Genomic DNA, 20,297 nt, shown 5'->3' on the forward strand with positions numbered 1-20,297 from the left:
GAAATTGTATAATCTGTGGTCTTTGTGACTGTTCCTTTCATCTAGCATAATGTTTTCAAGGCATCATTATATAGATATGCCACATTTTGTTTATCCATTCACCAGTTGCTGAACATAGGGTTGTTTCTACCTTATGGTTGTTATGAATAGTGCTACTGTTATTATTCAATAACTAAGTGATATATAGATGATAGATAGATAGGTAGACAGATAGATAGATATATGGATGGCTACACACAAGTGTTTGTATGAACACCCGTTTTTCATTCCTTTGAGGAATAAATCTAGGACTGGAACTATTAGGCTCTGCTGTTTCAGCACAAACACAACTATAGACAATATAAAGTGACCTAGTGTTTGTGACTGTGTCCCAATAAAACAATTTAAAAAGTGTCAAACTGGATTTGGCCACAGGTCATAATTTGCTGATCCCTAGAATGTGTATGCCTAAGGTTGTATATTCGGGTGTGGGAAAAAAACTGTAGGAAATTTATTTATACATTTTCACTAAAAAAAATTAAAGCAACAAAAACTTTACTAATGTGCTTATTAATTATACATATGTATAACTCAAAAATATATACAAATTAAGTTATAAACACTTTTACTAATGAATTCCAATGTATAAAAATAGATCCAAAATAGGCCTATATTTTCATTTGTTGTTAAACTCTTTTTAGTAAATGTAAGAATTGTTTTCATATGTATTTTTTTATGTCACCTAATTCTGAACCCTTCAAATTGAACAGAAATATACTGTTGTAGGCATCAGTGTCATTTAAGGATGTGACTGTGGATTTCACCCAGGAGGAGTGGCAGCAAATGGGTCCTATTCAAAGAACCCTATACAGAGATGTGATGCTGGACAACTACAACAACCTAGTCTCAGTGGGTGAGCATATGAGCATAACTTACTTTTGTAATGCTGTATAGAAATTATTTCTTTTTTTATGTACTAGTAGACATGGATACTTAGATTTTAATGTTATTTAGGCTTTTAATTCAAGAGTATAAAGTAAGTAAGCCCTGTTGAAGAAAGTGTTGTCAACTTCTAGTGATAAATTCAAATGAGGACCTTCAGATTGCTTTTCCCGAAGCTGTATCTTTTTTCATTTTTGGATACCAAAACTCTTTATCATCTGGCCTAAGTACTCCATTGTTCCCTATTTATAGGAAACTGCATTTTCAAACCAGAGGTCATCTTCAAGTTGGAACAAGGAGAAGAGCCTTGTTTCTTAGAGGAAGAATCCTCAAACCAGAGTCACCACGGTGAGTTACTGAGCACTGGCAGACAGAATTCTGTGGGTAGTTAGATTCCAGAAGCTCAGTTTAGCAGTGAACACAAAAAGCACCAGTCAAAAGGAAATGATTGCCCTGGCTGAGTGGCTCAGTTGGTTGGAGACTTGTTCTGTACACCAAAAAGGTTGTGGGTTCAATCTGCAAATGGCCTGTGTACGGGAAGCAACTGTGATGTTTCTCACATCAATGTTTTTTTTCTGTCTCTCTCCTCCTTCCTCTCTGTCTAAAATCAATAAGCATATCATCGGGTGAGGATTTAAAAGAATAGAAAATTATAAAAAATGACTAAATTAAAATGGAGAACTTTGTTCATAAAAGATAACAGTAAAGGGATGAAAAAACAAGCCATAGAGTAGCAGAATATGTACACTGCAAGGAACCTAAGAAGGATAAGCATCCTGAAAATGTAAGAACTTCTGCAGGTCAATAGAAGAAGGTAGTAACTAACCCAATTGAAAAACAAGCTAAAGACTCTGAATAGGAACTTTGAAATGGCCATTACATTTTTGAAAATGTATTCAATTATATTAGTTTTCACAGAGTGAAAATAATATATAGGTGAGATGAGAGAGATGTATGATATGTGGTAGGATTAACAAATCTGGTAATGCCAGGTCTTGATGAGGATGTGAAATGTTAAAGATCCTCATTCACTGACTGAAAATGTAAACTGGTAAAACCACTGTGGAATTAGGAGGATATTATCAAATCGAGTTGAAGTTTTATATACTTTGTCACCAGGCATCCCTTTCTTAACTGTATTCCCTACAGAAAGGCATGATTGTATTTTCTAGAATGAATAAAAGGATATTTATGGCAATATTGTCTGTTTTTGCCCCAAATTGGGCTCATCAGCAGTGGAATAAAGAAACAGTTGTATTCCTAAGAGAGAATTATAAAGCTACATAAAATCTTATACTGTGATTATAAACATGATATTAAGTGGAAGAAACCAAAAAATATAAATATGCATGTACGATTACATATATGTGTCAGAAAAAGGCAAAACTCAGTTACATTTTTAGGAAGTCATATGTTGGTGCTAAAACTACAAAGACAATACAGGAAATTATTACACAAATATTAGGAGGATGATGATCTCATAAGCATGAAGAAACTGTAAGCAGGGAAGACCAAATAGGGATTTTTCGCTGAGCCATTTGTATTCTAATTTTTTAAGGTATTTTATTGATTATATTGTCACAATAGTTCCAATTTTTTTTCCCTTTGCTCCCCTCTACCCCCTTCCCCGGGAACCCGCCCCCCCCCCCCAAGTCCATGCCCATGGGTCATGCATACAAGCTCTTTGGCTTCTCTCTTTCCTATATTATTACTATTTTTAATTAATTAATTAACTAATTAATTCTTTATAACAATAAAAAATAACAATCCCCCCTCTCATACTTGAGACCCTTTATAATCTTATAGAGGACAATGGGCGATGGTCTCATGCTCCTCTAGCTGCTTCAAGCTGGGCATGGTTGTTGTCTGAGTGGGGGTGTGGAGGGGAGGATGGCTTTCCCACATGGGGAAGGATCTTGCAGACTCCAGGTCAGTTGGCTGTCCCTGGACAATGGCTTGCTTGGTTTAACAGGCTGACATCCTTGTTGTATTCTGGGGGCAATAGATTTGGCAACAGGGTCAAAAGGCATCATTCAATCCATAACCACTAGACAATAAAAGGCAGGTATTAATTTTTCAATGTCCCACATTAGGGAAAAAAGAAGAGCTTCTTTGGAGGAAGGTGTGCCAAGCACGTCATACCTGTCCAAAACCCTTTTTGCCCACTATACTTAGCTTGGGCTGAGGGAAATATTTTAGGTTTCCCCCTCTCAGACCTCTGGGTCCTTTTGTCCAAGCCATTAGGATAGAAAAGAGAAACCCGTTTTAAGGTGAAGCCCACAGACCACCCCATTCTTCACCAACCCAGCCACTTAGTTCAGCCAAACCATTGAGTCTGAGGAGGCAGCAACGCAGACAGGATTAAGTGAGGCCTATGTGTACAGACAGTCACTCCGGTAATGAGATCATAGGCTTATGCCCTTTGAAAACAGAAAACACATGTTAATTTATGCAACATAACCCAGTTTCTAAATCTGTAAGGCTGTCTTATTGGGAAGACATCTAGTTGCAAGGCATTTGACATTCTTCTTGCCTGTAAATTAAAAATCTTTGATGATACCACTGACCTAGTTTAACTTTCAAATGAAAACAAATTTTAAATGAAAAGAAACTTTAAAGACAACTAGCTGCACTACTTTATAGTCTACCACTGAGCATTGTGATTTTCCTTGGGTCACAATATTTCTCCCTAAGATTACCCTTCTTGTCATTAAAGGGACTGCAATAGGTCCATTTTTAACTTATTCTGTTTATTTGCATAAACACAACAAGAGCAGCAAATGATCACTTATGATCTTTAAGTCTTCTTTGCTGGAACTTATTGTGTTCTAATTTTTGACATGGTTTCTAATTCCACTGTATACTGTTATATATATATATATATGTATATATATATATATAAAACAGTATATATATATATAACTTTGATGGAAATATAAATTATGTTTCGTGTTTAATGGGAAGTTAAAAGATGACTCAAAAGTAGATTATATTTCCAAGTCAGATATCCCATAACCAACGGGCATCCAGAATACATAAGGAATTTGGACCTTAAAAAAAAAAATCCTCACTTGAAGATATGTTTTTATGATTTTTACAGAGTAAGAAGTGGGGAGAGAGAGAGAGAGAAGAGACACATCAATGTAAGAGAGAAACACTGATCTGTTTCCTTTTTGTATGCACCCTGAATGGGGATCGAACCTGTAATCTTTTGGTGTATGGAACAACACTCCAACCAACTGAGCCACCCAGTCAGGGCTTGGCCCTTTCTAAAGTGTTGTCTTTGCAGTAAGGTTTTCCATGGTACCCCATTTAAAACTGCACCATTTATACAGAATTAAAATGTGGAAATTTAGGATGAGATAGGTGATCAAGGTTACTTATTGTTCAATTTTGATTGAATAAATCAAAGGTGCCAGTGAATCTAATTTATTTGCAAGAATGGATTTTCCATTCATCAGTTTTACACTTATTTTTATTACTATACAGACTCTCAGCTTTGAGGTAGGTTAAACTCTGAGCTATAAACTTCATTTAATCATGAGGCAGTTAGTGCTATCTATTTAATTTGATGTTGAAAGATTGAGTGGCAATAAGGGATAATATCAAATTGGTAGTATGTAGACTCTTGAGTATTCTCTTAGTATAGCCTAGATAATGTAGGACCTCTACTGTAATTTATTTTCTCAAACCAAATCCTTCCCCTGTTGGGCCTAGCCCATCAATGCTTATTATCTTCTAACTTTTTTATTACTCTACTTACCTTTATAGTCCTTGTTGTATTCATCCCATGATGTGGTTTTTCTGGTCCCTAAAATAATCACTCCTATAAATGTTTAATTTCTGTTTTCCTTTTCTTTCCCTTTTACATCCAAGTAGGAAAATCCAATCTATCACAATCCAAGTACAGATATATATTTATTACCAGTTTTCCCTTTCATTTCTTTCACTATAAATATTTTTGAAAGAGAGTTAATATACATATACACATACACACATGCAAATTATTTAATCTTGAAAAACCAAAAACTGAAATACAACATAAGGTATGTTTTCCTAAGTCCCATTCATTAAAAAATGTAAGATTCATAAGGTGCTTTCAATTTTTCCCATTTTTAGAACATTACAGAGATGATGACCTGATCAAGAGGAAGAAGAAAATCAAAGACAAATACTTGCATCAAGTAACATTGATCAATAATAAACCTTTGACTAGAGAAGAAGAGGAAGTTTTGGGAAAACCACTTAATCTGTACATAGCTCCTGTTTCTCCAACAAAAATGTCCTGTAAATATGACTCATGGAGAATGAATTTCCATAATATTTCTCAATTTATCATTGATAGAACCTATTTATCAGAAAAAACAGGTTGCTGTAATGTCTGTGAAAATTTGCCTTTCAAAATTAACTTTGAGAGAACTCATAGTGAAGAGAAATTTTATGAATATAACAAAAATGAGGAAGCCTTCAGTTACAAGGAAAATCTTCCTGAGCATCGAAAGTGCCAAACTTTGGAGCAGACTTTTGAATACACTGAAACTGAAAAATTCTATGATACTATTGCCTATGTTATAGATAAGAGTACTCACACAGGAGAAAAATCTTGTAAAGATGATATTATTCAGAAAAGCTGTGATAAGTCAAGTCTTTTTGACCAGAAAAGAACTGTGACAGGAGAGAAACACTTTCACCTTAAGCAGTGTGGGAAATCCTTTTGTGAGAAGTCAGCGGTCAAGGAATATAATAAACTTAATATGGCTGTGAAACACTATGAATGGAATGCCGGTAGGAATAATTTCAACAGGAAGTCCCATCTCACTCAGCCTCAGAGAATTGTCACAGAAAGGAGTGCATTGGTATGTAATGAGAAAATACAAGCTGGGGATAAATCCTTTGAACATCATGAAAATAGGAAATCAACCCACAAAGTACACCAGAGAACTCACTCTCAGGTAAAACCCTATAAATGTAATGAATGTGGGAAATCCTTCTGCCAAAAAGGACATCTCATTCAACATCAGAGAACCCACACAGGAGAGAAACCATTTGAATGTAATGAATGTGGAAAAACTTTCTCCCAGAAGTCACATCTCAGCACACATCAGAGAATTCACACAGCAGAGAAACCCTATAAGTGTAAAGAATGTGGGAAGACATTTGTCCAGAAATCAACCCTCAGGGGACATCAGAGAATTCATACAGGAGAGAAGCCCTACGAATGTAGTGAATGTGGGAAAACTTTTGTTCAAAAGTCAACCCTTAGAGACCATCATAGAATTCACACGGGGGAGAAATCATTTCAGTGTAATGAATGTGGGAAAACTTTTGGCCAGAAATCAAACCTCAGAATACATCAGAGAACTCATGGTGGTGAGAAAACTTATCAATGTAATGAATGTGAAAAATCCTTCTGGCGAAAAGACCATCTCATTCAGCATCAGAAAACGCACACAGGAGAGAAACCATTTAAATGTAATGAATGTGAGAAAACTTTTGCCCGGACATCAACTCTCAGAGTTCATCAGAGAATTCACACTGAGGAGAAACCATTTAAATGTAATGAATGTGGGAAAAAATTTGTCTGGAAGGGAATCCTTAGTGATCATCAGAGAATACATACAGGAGAGAAACCCTTTATATGTAATAAATGTGGGAAAACTTTTGGCCAGAAATCAAACCTCAGAGTACATCAGAGAACTCACAGTGGAGAGAAATCTTATGAATGTAACGAATATGGGAAATTGTATAAGAAGTCAACCCTAAATGTATGCCAGAGAACTGAGGGAGGGAGAAAACCCTATTGATATAATAACTATGAAAAATCCTTCTGGCTAAAAGACCAGCCCATTTGACATCAGAATATTCAAACAGGAGAAAAAACATATAAATATGAATGCAGGAAGAATTTTGTCCAAAAGGTAACCCTGAGAGTATTCGGAGAATTCACATAGGCTTCTATTTCCAGCTAAAATGGAAAGCCCTTTAAAATGAAGTCACACCCTAGTGGATAACTTTCACACGTCACACAGACTGGTAATCTGTTCACTAGTAAGGATTTCTTTTTTCCTCTAGGCACATAGCTAATTAAATTTCTGAGTCTCTTTCATCTAAGTGGGACTTTGAGACTGGCTGGTGGAATATGAATGCTCATGTTGTATTTCATACCTAGTTCAGATAGAAGACTTCCCTGACAAACTGTCAGGCTGCTGTAAGGGTGAAATGGAGAGGACTTCCAGGACAACCTTGGGAGCCACGCTTTAACATGGCACAGCACAAGATAAAAGCCAGCGTGCCTGAAAAACGTGGAACAAAATTCCCTTCCATATCTTTTCATTTGAACATTTGTGAGCAAGGGTTAAACTTGTGTTCTTTTGAGCTCTCATATGTTTGGGGTCTGTTTCTGCACATAATTTAGCCATCCCACTGCTAGAGAGGCAGAGTACTACAGTGTAAGTTAAGTCTATATCAGCTACAGGGTACAAACCTTGTAGTAGGGTTGATATGTCAAGGAGTCAGTCCCTCAGAGATCATCAGAGAATTCATTCAAAAGACATCCTTTCAATATAACGAAATAGATCATACCACCTGATACTGGGCTTTGGATGAACCACAAAGTTGGGAGTTTTTTTTGGATGGATTGGTGAGCAGCTATCATGTAACTAAAGTAAATGTGGCTTAACGTCATGAATCCACTCTCCCTTCATACCTTCTGGCACTTTCACATACCCTAACCTCAGCTGCTTTAAGAGGAAAGAGGTTTTCTTGTCTTCAAAAGGGACCCAAGGCCCTTGGCACACACCCAAGTATTCTGGGGACTTTGAGGGAGGGGAAGAACTCAGGTTTTTATAGTCCTATAGGATATAGATACCTAAGTTTACAGTTCCCATGGAGGTAAGGGGTATCCAGAATTAGATAATGCAATAGGTTAGGTTTTACAGTAGGGAAGGGAAATGAATGTAACTATCAATAAATGTGGCCATTTGTGCCAGTGCAATATACTGTGGTTACTTGTACTTCTGGAAGTACTGTAGAACTTAATATGTTGTTATGCTCCCCCCCTCCTTCTCATAAGCCACATAATTCTCCCAGTCAAGAAGTAAAGATACTTTTGAGATCCCACAGCCCTTAACGACCATTGTGGGCTTCAAGTCTTTGATTTTGTTGATTCAAAACTTCAACAAAAAAGCCCTGGCTGCTGTGGCTCAGTGGATTGAGCGTCGGCCTGTGAGCAAAGTGTCACTGGTTCAATTCCCAGTCAGGGCACATTACTAGGTTGCACATCAGGTCCCCAGTTGGGGGCGCAAGTGAGAGGCAACCACACAGTGATGGGGAAAAAAAAAAAATCCAACAAAAGGTGGCACCCTTGGGAGTGAGGGAGTAGTTTGACTTGATGCCCTGACAAAGCTACCAAGTATACCTTTCTTGTAAGCAGCTAGTAGCTTGCTCTTGAGCTCTTTTACACTGGGGACCTGACTTGCAGAGGCCTCTGACTTGATTTGGGGGTGTGTCATCTTAGACTTACTAGCAAGATGAAAAGGAGTTAAAAACCCTCATATAAAATGCACATGGAGTTGGTCTAGACCCAGCAGTATCAGTTGTGTATGAAGTAGCAGCTATGCCTTAGAAAGGAGGTTTATCCCCGTTTTTCTGCCTGGAGCAAAGCTGCTAGCTCAGTGGGGCCCTAAATTATAGAGGTTCATCTAAGTCGGTTTTGTTTACTGGTGGTTTCACTAGTTGAACTCACTCAGATCCTATGGGTTCAACCTCTTTCATTATACAGACCCCAAATATGATGTTTCTCAACTCTAGCCAATAATATTTACTTTGATCAAAATTGGTGTGTTGTTATTTAGTGTTGGGCTCTTATGCCTATTTAACATGCCAGTTGTGACACTACAGAATGACAAAAGCACCCCCTCTTTGGCGCTGTGAACCCTGGGAAAAGTTTTATCTGCTGAGCACATCTCGGTTGTTTGACTAGATGCCCATGTTAAGAGACTGTTCTCTGACAGAACTGACTGGAATCTAGTTGTTGATCAAGCCTTCACACAACCCTGATTGCTAGCATTGCTACCTGGGTCAGTTGTCATACTGACAGCAAAACATCCACCATCACATACTAGATACAAAGTAAATATCTGTGTATCCAATGCTTCATTTGATGTAATTTGATATTAGAATCTAAATTTTTCTTCAGGGTCAATAACCAATGCTCAATATACTGTTTGATTAATTCACCCCTTTCCTACTGATTTTAAATATCTTCATATTCTAAATTGCCATCTGTAAAGATTTTGCATATGGCTGTTCACAACCATTTCCTACATTCTGTTATATTAGTAACAAATCCTTTTGTCAACAGGGCTACCTTATATAAAGGGAGACCCAAAGAAAACCGGGATTATCTTCTGGAGAGCAGGCCCCTTGTAGTACAGGCTTCACCCGCTAGGTGAGTGTTCTAGGAACCCATCTGTACAGTATGGTGTTGCTGTGAGATGCTACATTCAGCTTCAGTGAATATTTTTGGAAGACAGTGCATTTGCCCATTTCACAATGGGTCATTTACAAGCGCACCTGCCTGTACTGCACTGAGTGTTCAGCAGTTTTTAACCCAAAACAGCATGATTCCCCATCCCCCTACCCTCACTATTCATCTGATATTGCCCCTAACGATGTTTTTGTTTCCCCAGATGAAAAAAGTCCTCAAAGGGAGATGTCTTGCCAATGTCAAAGAGGTGAAACAAAAAATGGCAGAAGCACTAAAAGGCATCAAAATAGATGAGTTAAAAAACTTTTGAACAGTGGAAAAATTATCTCAGTAGGTGTATTGCATAAAATGGAGAGTACTTTGAAGGCATCTGAAGTTTAAACATGTAAGAATAAATACACAATTTTTTATAAATAAGTTCTGTTATTTTTTGGGTCCCCCTTCATAATTAATAAAATAAGAAACTACTTGGCCTGATGGTGCAGCAATTCTGCTATACACATATCCTAAATACTAGAAAAAGAAGTAAAAAACTTGTACATGATGTCATAACAGCACTATTCACAATATGCAAAAGATATAAACAATTCAAATGTCCATCAATGGATGAATGGATAAATGTGGTATATTTGTAAAATAATCAGCTATAAAAAGGAAAGAAGTACTGATACATACTACAAAAACAGATGAACCTCAAAACATGCTAAACTGAAAGAAGCCAAACACTAAAGGTAGACTTCACAGCAAAGAAAATTTTAAAGGTAGAAAGTGACATTACACGATAAAAGATTCCACCAAAAATATAACAATACTATGTGCATAAAGCAACAGGACATCATACATGAAACCAAAACTGAGACTAAAAACAGACATCTGTTATAGTTGTCAAATTCAACATCCCTCTTTCAGCAATTGGCAGGACCACTCAATAGGAAATCAGCAAGGATATCAAAGAATTGAATAGCATTTAAGCTAAATGACTATAATTTACATTTATAGAACACTCAGCAAGAGCAGAATATAAATTTCAAGAACATATGTAACATTAAATAAGATAGACCATATACTATGATATAAATTCTGTTTTTTTTTTTATTTTTGTTTTTTAAAAACATACGGGTGTGGGGCTGCCTGTTCTGCCTCTCCACACCTCCATGCCTCTTCACATGTCTCTGTGTCTCCTCCCCTCTTACTCATCTGGAAGAATATTACCAAGATTTTTTAATTTCTTGGTTGTTGGACTTCCATACAGCTTCATGATCTGACAATTCTGGTGATACTTGTTTTGTAGTCTAGTTCTAATTTTTGCTGTGGTTGTGTGAGGAGGCGAGCCCTCTTTACCTACACTTCCATCTTGATAGGAAATCCTGTTGTCTTTCACAGAGTAAATGTTTTACTTATTATGATCTGTATTTTTCTTTTATTGTAATGGGTATGTTGTCATGACTCAGAGCTTTTTGCATAACTAATTCAGGAAGAATATTTCCCTTGTTTTCCTCCAAAGTTTTATAGCTTTGCAATTTATATTGAAATTTATGATTCATTATTAATTTTCCATAAGGTTTGAGGTTTAGAAATGTGTGTATAACATACAAATATGTAATTGATATTTTGTATTGATCTTATAATCTGCAACCTTGAACTCATTTATTCTAGGAAAGTTTTTGCTTTTTTATTCCTTGGGAATTTGTACATGCCTAGACAATTATATCATATGTAAATAGATAGAGATTAATTTTTTCCAATATATATATGTCCCCCCCCCGCAGCTTATTGTGCTGGCTAGGCTTCTATGTTTAGCCCATTCCCTTAAACTAAACCTCTTTATATATATGCACTCTATTGACTCCAGAGAACCTTGACTAATACAGGGTCTGTTCTCCCTTTCTTCCTTCTTCTTCCTTCTTCTTTCTTCCTACTTCTTCTTTCTCCTCCTTCTCCTTCTTCTCCTTCTTCTTCTTCTTCTCCTTCTTCCTCTTCTTCTTCTTCTTCTTCTTCTTCTTCTTCTTCTTCTTCTTCTTCTTCTTCTTCTTCTTCTTCTTCTTCTTCTTCTTCTTCTCCTTCTTCTTCTTCTTTCTTCTTCTTCTCCTCCTCCTTCTTCTTCTCCTCCTCCTCCTCTTCCTCCTCTTCCTCTTACTCTTCCTCCTCCTCCTTCTTCTTCTATCTTCTTTTCTTCTTCTTCTTCTCCTTCTCTTCTTTCGTCTTCTTTCTTCCTCCTTGTTTTCCCTTTATTGTTCTGTTCGGGTAATTTCTATAAATCTGTCTTCAAGTTCACTGCTTCTCCCCTCTGTCTCCTTTACTCTACTATGCCCATCCATTGAGTTTATTTTATTTATTCTATATAAGAGAAGTGAAAGCAGACATCCCTGTCTTGTTCCCAATCTTAAGGGGAACAGTTGTAGATTTTGCCCATTGAGTATGATGCTGGCAGTGGGTTTGTCATATATGGCCTTTGTATGTTAAGGTATGTACCCTCTATTCCTACATTGCTGAGTTTTTATCATAAACGTGCCATGTATTTTACCAAATGTTTTTTATGAATCTATTGATATGATCATGTGGTTTTTATCCTTCATTTTTTTAAATGTGGTGAATCACACTTATTGATTTGCAAATGTTGTACCAATGTTGCATTCCTAGAAAAAAATCCCACTTGATCATGGTGTATGATCTTTTTGATGCATTGCTGTATTTGGATTGCTAGTATTTTGTTGAGGATTTTAGCATCTATGTTTATCAGGGATATTTATCTATAATTTTCTTTCTTGTAGTGCCTTTATCTGGTTTGGAATTAGGATAATGCTGGCCTCATAAAATGAGTATGGGAGCCTTCCCTGCTTTAGAATTTTTTAAATTTGTTTGAGAAGGAGAGGTATTTGTTCTTGGAATGTTTGGTAAAATTCATGTGTGAAGCTCTCTGGTCCATGGCTTTTGTTTTTTGGCAATTTGTTGATTACTGCTTCAATTTCACAAGGTGTAATCTGTCTCTTCAGACTCTGATTCCTCCTGATTTAGTTTTGGAAGATTGTATGTTTAGAAATTTATCCATTTTGTCCAGGTTGTCCAGTTTATTGGCATATAGTTGTTCATAATATTTTCTTACAATCCTTTGTATTTCTTTGGTGTTGATTGTTATTTCTCTTCTTTTATTTATGACATTACTTATTTAGGTCCTTTCTCTTTTTTTCTTGATGAGTCTGGTTAAAGATTTGTCAATCTTGTTTATCTTTTCAAAGAGCCAGCTTTTGAATTCATTGATCTTTGGTATCTTTATTTAGACTCTTTCGTTTATAGTACTGGAAGTGATAGCCACAGCAATCAGACAAGAAGAAGAACTAAAAGGCATTCAAATTGGAAAGGAAGAACTAAAATTGTCTTTACTTGCATATGATATAGTACTGTACAAAGAGAACCCCAAAGATTCCACCAAAAAACTTCTAAAACTGATAAATGAATTCAGCAAAGTAGCAGGATACAAAATTAATATTTATCATTCTGTGTTTTTTCATTTTTTGTTTTTTTAATTACTGTTCTTTTACAGTTATCCCAATTGTTCCCCCATTGCTATCCCCTGCCTGACCCACACTCCACTCCCAGAGTCAATCCCCACCCTCTTGTTCATATCCTGGGGTCATTTATAGATGCTCATTGACTAGACCCTTCCCCTTCTTTCCCCTCACTCCCCTTCCACCTCCACACTGGTCACCATCAGTCTATTCCTTGTTTTCATGGCTTTTGTTCTATTTTGCTCATTTGTTTGTTTTTTAAATTAGGTTTCTAAAGTCATAAAACTAGTAAGAGGCAGTGTCACAGTTTAAACTGTGGCCTGATGGACTCTAGAGCTACAAGTCCCATTTCTCTGCTTGATTGTGAGCACATCTTTAGATTAAATTACTTTTTTAGTTACAAGGAAAATCTAATGCCAAATCTTTGCCTTAGGCTAAAGAGCAAGTCATCCTTCTGAATCCAAGGGTCTAACATGCATTTGGTGGCTCACATGTGCCCCACTTAACCCCAGTATAGACACGAGAGTTTCAAAAAACCTTTTAAAACTTATTTAATGCATAATAACTATGCAATAAGACTCAACTGACCACTGATCACTAGTAGGGCATACCTTATTGTCCCAATCTGTTATTTTATGAACCCAGATCAATGAGTCACTGTACAGAAATGGAAAGAAATGCATTATACACAATTAAGTGATCTAAATTTGATTTTGTTATGGTCCTAACAATAAACTAGAGATAGTGTGAAGGATGAACGACAACATATAAACGTAAATGAGAGTTCTTGATTATGAATTATGGTTAGTACTTTTTAGGTTGCCATTGTGGACTCACCCCTAAGTAAAAAATAAAACTAGTAATGCTCTTCTCAACTATACAGTCTTGTATTTATTTTTATTTTAAATCACATATTCTACTAAAAAAAAGCTTAGGTGTTCCTTTCAACAATTTAAATTGATATTTATTTCTGAAAAATAAGTTGAAAGTAAGAAATAAAAGCTTTTTAAAAAATGGTCTGCATAACTCAACAACAAAACATGAGAAAGTTATTATAAGACAAGAAAATATAGATTTTGTAACAAACAACTATAGGAAAGCTGCACCTTCTGGTGTTTATGCCCCTGTATAATCCTCTCCCCTCTGGGTGGAAACTGACTTGCTTCTAAACAATAGAATATCACAAAAAGGTGGGATGTCACTGCCATGACAGCATTACATTTATGTAATACATCTTGCTAGCAGACTCTTAGAGCTGTTCCTTAGCTGGCACTGAGAAAGTTTCTTTTGAGAAGTTAGCTGACAGTCTTATAGGCACCCCTTTGTAGGTAGCTCTCTGCTTTTCTCTTGCTGCTTTTAAGGTTCTCTCTTTACCTTGAACCTTTGACATTTTAAGTATGATGTGTCTTGGTGTGGTCCTCTTGGGTCTAGCTTGTTGGGACTCTCTGTGCTTCCTGGATTTGTATGTCTATTTCCTTTGCCAAATTTGGGAACTTTTGCTTCATTATTTTCTCACATAAGCTTTCAATTTCTTGCTCTTCTTTTTCTTCTTCTGGCACCCCTACGGTTTGGAGGTTGGTACATTTAAGTTGTTCCAGAGGCTCCTTAGCCTCTCATTTCTTTCAGTTCTTGTTTCCTCATTCTGTACTGGTTGACTGTTTTTTTTTCCATATGTTCCAAATCATTGATTTGAACCCTGGTTTCCTTCCCTTCACCATTTGTTTTGTGTGGATTTTCCTTCATTTCATTTAGCATAGCCTTCACTTCTTCCCTTATGCGTTTGCCATACTCAAGGATAGCTGTGCAGCCTGTGAGCATCTTTATCACCAGTGTTTTGAACTCTACATCTGTTAGGTTGGCTATCTTCTCATCCCTTAGTTCTCCCACTGAAACCTTGATCCATTCCCTCTTTTGGGTCATACTTCTCTGTCTCCTCATCTTGACAGGCTCCTGTCTTTGCTTGCCTCTGCGTCTTAGGTAAAGCTGTCACTCCTGTTATCTTGTAAGGGGCGGAGCCTTAGGGATTCGTTGTGGCGCTGTATGTGGGGGAGGGGTCAGGGAACAATGCCGTCTGCCCGGCACTCACCCTTTTTCCAGGCACGTCTCCCACTTCTGCACCGGGCAGGCGCCCCTCTACCTGCTGCCCTCCCCATCATTCCCAGAGTGGGTGGGTCTGTGGATGTTCTAGGACTGTGGGGGCCCTTTAAACAAGCAGACTCTGCTGAAAGACTGGCAGTTTCTGCCTCCACCCCAACCCCCACTGGTTTGCACAATCAGAAGCAATGAGGCTTGATTTTCCCCAGTGCTGGGACCATGAGCTGCAGGGTCTGGTCAGGAGCTGGAAACACTCCCCAGGTGTCCTTCCTGACTTTTTAAAACGTGTGACTGCGCTTTTTGCTGCCCTGCTGTGCCACCGCGGCTGCCACTGCCACCACCACCACCACCACCACCACCACCACACCACATCCTCTCCACCGTGGCTCCTCTCCTCCTGCCTGTCTGGATGAGTATTTCTTCTTTATATCTTTGTTTGCTGGACTTCCATGCAGTTTGATATTCAGGAACTTCTGGTCGTTTCTAGTTTTGAGGTAGTTGTATTCCTTCTTAGTTGTGGAGGGAGATGCAGCGTGTCTGTCTACGCCCACTTCTTGGCCGGAAGTCCCTGGCTATGTTTTCCTCTAGGACTTTTATGGTGTCATGGCTTACATTTAAGTCTTTGATCCATCTTGAGTATATTCTGCTGTATGATGTAACTTGGTGGTCTAGTTTCATTTTTTTGCATGTTCCTGTCCAGTTCTCCAACACCATGTGTTGAAGAGGCTCTTTTAACTCCATTTTATGTTGCTTCCCCCTTTGTCAAATATTAGTTGGCCATAGAGGCCTGGGTTTATTTCTGGGCTCTCTATTCTGTTCCATTGATCTATATGAATGTTCTTATGCCAGTAACAGACTGTTTTGATTACTGTAGCCTTGTAGTATAGTTTGGTATCAGGTATTGTGATTCCTCCTCATGTGTTCTTCTTCCTAAAGATTGCTATGGCTATTTGGGGTCTTTCTTGGTTCCATATAAATTTTTGAAGTATTTGTTCTAGGTGTGTGAAATATGTTGTTGGTATGTTAATAGGGATTGCATTGAATCTATAAATTGGTTTGGGTAGTATGAACATTTTAATGACATTGATTCCTCTCATCCATGAACATGGTATATGCTTCCATTTATTTGTATCTTCCTTAAATATTTTCCTCAGTGTTGTGTGGTTTTCCGAGTATAAGTCTTTTATCTCTTTGGTTAAGTTTATTCCTAAGTACTTTATTTTTCTTGTTGCTATGGTAAATGGGATTTTTTTAGTTTGTATCTCTGATATTTTATTGTTGGTGTACAGAAATGCCTTCAATTTCTGAATATTGACTTTGTACCCTGCTATTTTGCCAAATTCACTTATTAGGTCAAGTAGTTTTTAGGTGGAGTCTGTAGGGTTTTTTATCTACACTATCATGTCATTTGCAAATAATGAGTTTAACTTCCTCTTTTCCAATTTGGATGCCTTTTATTTCTTTTTCTTGTCTGATTGCTGTGGCTAGAACTTCCAAGGCTATGTTGAATAGGAGTGGGGAGAGAGGACAACCTTGTCTTGTCCCTGACCTCAGGAGGAATTCTTTCAGTTTTTTTTCCATTGAGCATGATATTGGCTTCAGGTTTCTTGTATATGGCCGTTTTATGTTGAGGTATGCTCCCTCTATTCCTATTTTGCTGATGTTTTACATCATAAATGGGTGTTGTACTTTATCAAATGCTTTTTCTGCATCTATTGATATGATCATGTGGTTTTTGATTATGTGGTTTATTATGTTTATTGATTTGCAAATATTAAACTATCGTTGCCTCCCTGGGATGAATCCCACTTGATCGTGGTGTATGATGTTTCTAATGTGTTGCTGGATCCGGTTTGCTAATATTTTGTTGAGGATTTTAGCATCTATGTTCATCAGCAATATTGGCCTGTAGTTTTCTTTCTTTGTTGTGTCTTGACCTGGTTTTGGAATTAGAGTAATACTGGCTTCAGAGAAAGAGTTTTGGAGCTTTCCCTCTTTTTGGATTTTTTGGAATAGTTTGAGGATAGGAGTTAGTTTTTTCCTAAATGTTTTGTAAAATTCATCTGTGAAGCCATCTTGTCTAGGGCTTTTGTGTGCCAGGAGTTTTTTGATTACTGCTTCAATTTCACTAGTTGTTATTGGTCTGTTCAGGCTTTCTGTGTCTTCTTGATTCAGTTTTTGAAGATTATGTGTTTCCAGAAATTTGTGCATTTCACCTAGGTTGTCAGATTTCTTGTGATACAGTTGTTCATTATAATTTCTTACAATCCTTTGTATTTCTGTGGTATCGGTTGTGATTTATCCTCTTTCATTTCTGATTTTATTCCTTTGTGTCCTCTCTTTTTTCTCTTGAGCCTATTTAAAGGCTTGTCAATTTTGCTTGTCTTTTCAAAGACTAGCTCTTGGTTTTATTGATTGTTTGAATAGTTTGTTTAGTCTCTTTGTCATTTAATTCTCTGATCTTGATGATTTCCTTCTTTCTACTCGCTCTGGGCTTTGTTGTTTTTCCTCTAGTTCTTGTAGCTATAGGGTTAGATTTTTTATTTGAGATTCTTCTATCCTTTTTAGGTAGGCCTGTATAGCTATAACTTTGAGGACTACTTTCCCTGTATCCCATAGGTTTTGGGCTGCTGTGTGTTCATTATCATTTGTTTCCAGAAACTTTTTTATTTGTTCCTTAACGTCATTGTTAACCCATTCATTATTTTACAGCATGTTATTCATTCTCCATGAGTTTGAATGTTTTTGAGTTTTTTCCTTGAGTTTGATTTCCAGTTTCAAGTCATTGTGATCTTGAGAAAATGCTTGATATAATTTCAATTTTCTTGAATTTGTTGAGGCTTGTTTTGTGTCCTACCGTGTGGTCTATCTTTGAAAATGTTCCATGTGCATTTGAAGAGAATGTATATTTTGCTTCTTTGGGGTGAAAAGATCTTTATATATCAATTAAGTCCATTTGACCTAGAGTGTTGTTTAATGCCTCAAAATCCTTGGTGTTTCTTTGCCTCGGAGATCTGTCCATTGTTGACAATGGGGTGTTAAAGTCCCCTACTATGAGTTTGTTGCTGTCTGTATTTTTCCTGAAATCTTTCAAAATTTTCCTTACATATTTGGGTGCTCCTATGTTGGGTGCATATATATTTACAAGAGTTATATCTTCTTGATGGATTTTTCCCTTAAGTATTATGAAATGTCCTTCTTTGTCTTTTTATGGCCTTTGCTGTGAAATCTGTTTTGTTTGATATAAGTATTGCTACACCAGCTTTTTTTTCATGTCCCTTTGCCTGAAATACCTATTTCCATCCCTTCACTTTCAGTCTGTATAGATATTTTGTTCTAAGGTGGGTCTCTTGTAGACATCATATATATGGGGCATGCTTTCTAATCCATTGAGCTACCCTATGTCTTTTGATTGGAGCATTTAATCCATTTACATTTAAGGTTATTATTGATAGGTACTTACTCATTGTCATTTTCCCCCTATGTACTTGTGTTCCTCCTCTGTCTCTCTGTTTCTTCATCTTCGTAAAGCATCTCATGCAATGCTGGTTTGGTGGAGATTCTTTTAGCCTTTTTTTTTGTCTGGGAAACTCCTTATTTCATCTTCCATTTTGAATGAGAGCCTTGCTGAGTATTCTTGGTTGTAGGCCTTTGTTTTCCATTGCTTGGAATATTTTTTGCCATTCTCTTCTGGTTTGTAGTGTTTCTTTTGAGATTCTGATGATAGCCTTATTGGAGCTCCCTTGTATGTTATTAGCTGTTTTTCTCTTGCTGCTTTTAAGATTCTCTCTTTGTCTTTGAATGTTGCTGTTTTAATTATGATGTGTCTTGAAGTGGGCCTATTGGGGTTCCTCTTCATCGGGACCCTCTGTGCTTTCTGGATTTGTGTGACTTTTTCTCTCATCAAGTTAGGGAAGTTTTCTGTCATTAGTTTTTCAATCAGGTTTTCTATCCCTTGCTCTTCTTTTTCTCCTTCTGCTATTCCTATGATATGGATATTATTACATTTCATGTTGTCCTGCAGCTCTCTTAAAACCTCTTCATTCTTTTTCAGTCTTTTTTCATTTTGTTGCACTCTCTGGGAATTTTTTTCTACATTGTCCTCCAGCCCACTGACCTGTATTCTGCTTCCTCTAGCCTGCTTTTAATTCCTTCTACTGTGTTCTTCAATTCAGAAATTGTATTGTTCATTTCCTGCTGGCTATTATTGATAGCTTCCATGTCCTTTTTGTTGCTGGTGTAATTCTCAGTAAGTTCCTTGTAGTTTCCCTGGAGCTTGTTGTAGTTTTCTTTGAGCTCGCTGAGCTCATTGGGCTTCCCTATAATCCATGCTTCAAATTCCATGTCTGATAGTTTACTTACCTCTATCTAATTTAGCATTATTTCTGGGGATGCCTCCTTTACTTTCAATGGAGGGCTGTTTTTCTGTCCTCCCATTTTTGTGACTCTTGTTTGTTGCTGGTTTTTAGATTGATATGCACTTCCTGGAATTTCCCCTGGTGGCGTCAGATCGTGTACCAGTCTGGGCCTAGGCAGCCTGTTGGAGACTTCCAGGGATCTACTGCCTTTGCCTGTCTCCTTTAGTTGTTAAGCTATTCAATCTGTGATCAGCTGTCAGGTTAAGCACTGATAGTGAGGTAGATTAACTCCTGTGGGTGGGGCTTTTGCTTCCCCTCTGGCTGACGCTACTTGGATGGGAATGGTCTGCCTGTAGTATGGGGAATGAGTCAGCACTGGGACCCAGTTCGCTGCTCCCTCAGTTCTCTCATCAAAGCCACTGCCCCAAATTCTCCCCGAGCGTCTTTAGTCCTTTCTGCCCTCCCTCTGCTGGAGCCCAGGGTAAGTGGGTGCCAAAATATTTTTGTATGTGATCCACTTAAGAGCTCTTTTTCTCCAGCTGTTTCTTTCAGGCCTGCAAAAAAACCTGTGGCTGGCTGTGATGATTGGCGCAGGGGTACGGACCTCAGCTGAGTCATGGGAGCTGAATGTGTGTGGTTCTCCCTTGTCCTGCATGTGGCAGGATGGTGGCGAGCACACGCATGAGACTGATGCCTTAATCTGAGCCTGAAAAAAAAAAAAAAAAAAAACCTGTGGCTTTTTGCTTTTCACAACTGAATGCTATTTTACTTTCTGCTGTGTTGCTGTAGGCTGGGAAGCCCAGCTGGGGGTTTAGACCCTTCCCTTCTCAGGTGGAACCCCTAGTTGCTGAGCTGTTTCTCAGTCCCTTCAGCTGCCACCCGTGGGAGCCCAGCCAGCCCTTTTACATCTCAGCACTTCCTACCAATCAC

At 37.6% G+C, this 20,297-nt stretch overlaps 2 protein-coding genes and 1 non-coding gene across 5 annotated transcripts in view; all 3 read left to right on the forward strand.

The window, feature by feature from the left end:
• Nucleotides 1-20,297, forward strand: part of LOC150012810 (uncharacterized) — a 199,093-nt gene that overhangs the window by 29,358 nt on the left and 149,438 nt on the right. The gene's annotated exons all lie outside the window — the stretch shown is intronic.
• ZNF510 (zinc finger protein 510) overlaps nt 772-20,297 on the forward strand; it is a 43,631-nt gene continuing 24,105 nt past the window's right edge. Inside the window, exons 1-3 of one of the 3 annotated variants that reach the window (XM_090274045.1) lie at nt 772-892; nt 1,174-1,273; nt 5,015-9,794. In XM_090274045.1, coding sequence (XP_090130171.1) covers nt 823-892; nt 1,174-1,273; nt 5,015-6,725 — 1,881 coding nt within the window. In that variant the 5' untranslated portion in view covers nt 772-822 and the 3' untranslated portion in view covers nt 6,726-9,794. Of the gene's footprint in view, nt 893-1,173; nt 1,274-5,014; nt 9,795-20,297 lie in introns of those variants that run through there. The other 2 variants (XM_090274042.1, XM_090274044.1) reach the window with 2 other exon arrangements.
• Nucleotides 19,940-20,076, forward strand: LOC150012812 (small nucleolar RNA SNORD94). The gene has a single exon (XR_016511059.1). It is a non-coding gene; the product is annotated as a small nucleolar RNA SNORD94 (small nucleolar RNA).

Source organism: Furipterus horrens, unplaced genomic scaffold (assembly GCF_987537825.1).
Source record: "Furipterus horrens unplaced genomic scaffold, mFurHor1.1.pri manual_scaffold_4, whole genome shotgun sequence".
In the NCBI taxonomy this organism is placed as follows: Eukaryota; Metazoa; Chordata; class Mammalia; order Chiroptera; family Furipteridae; genus Furipterus; species Furipterus horrens.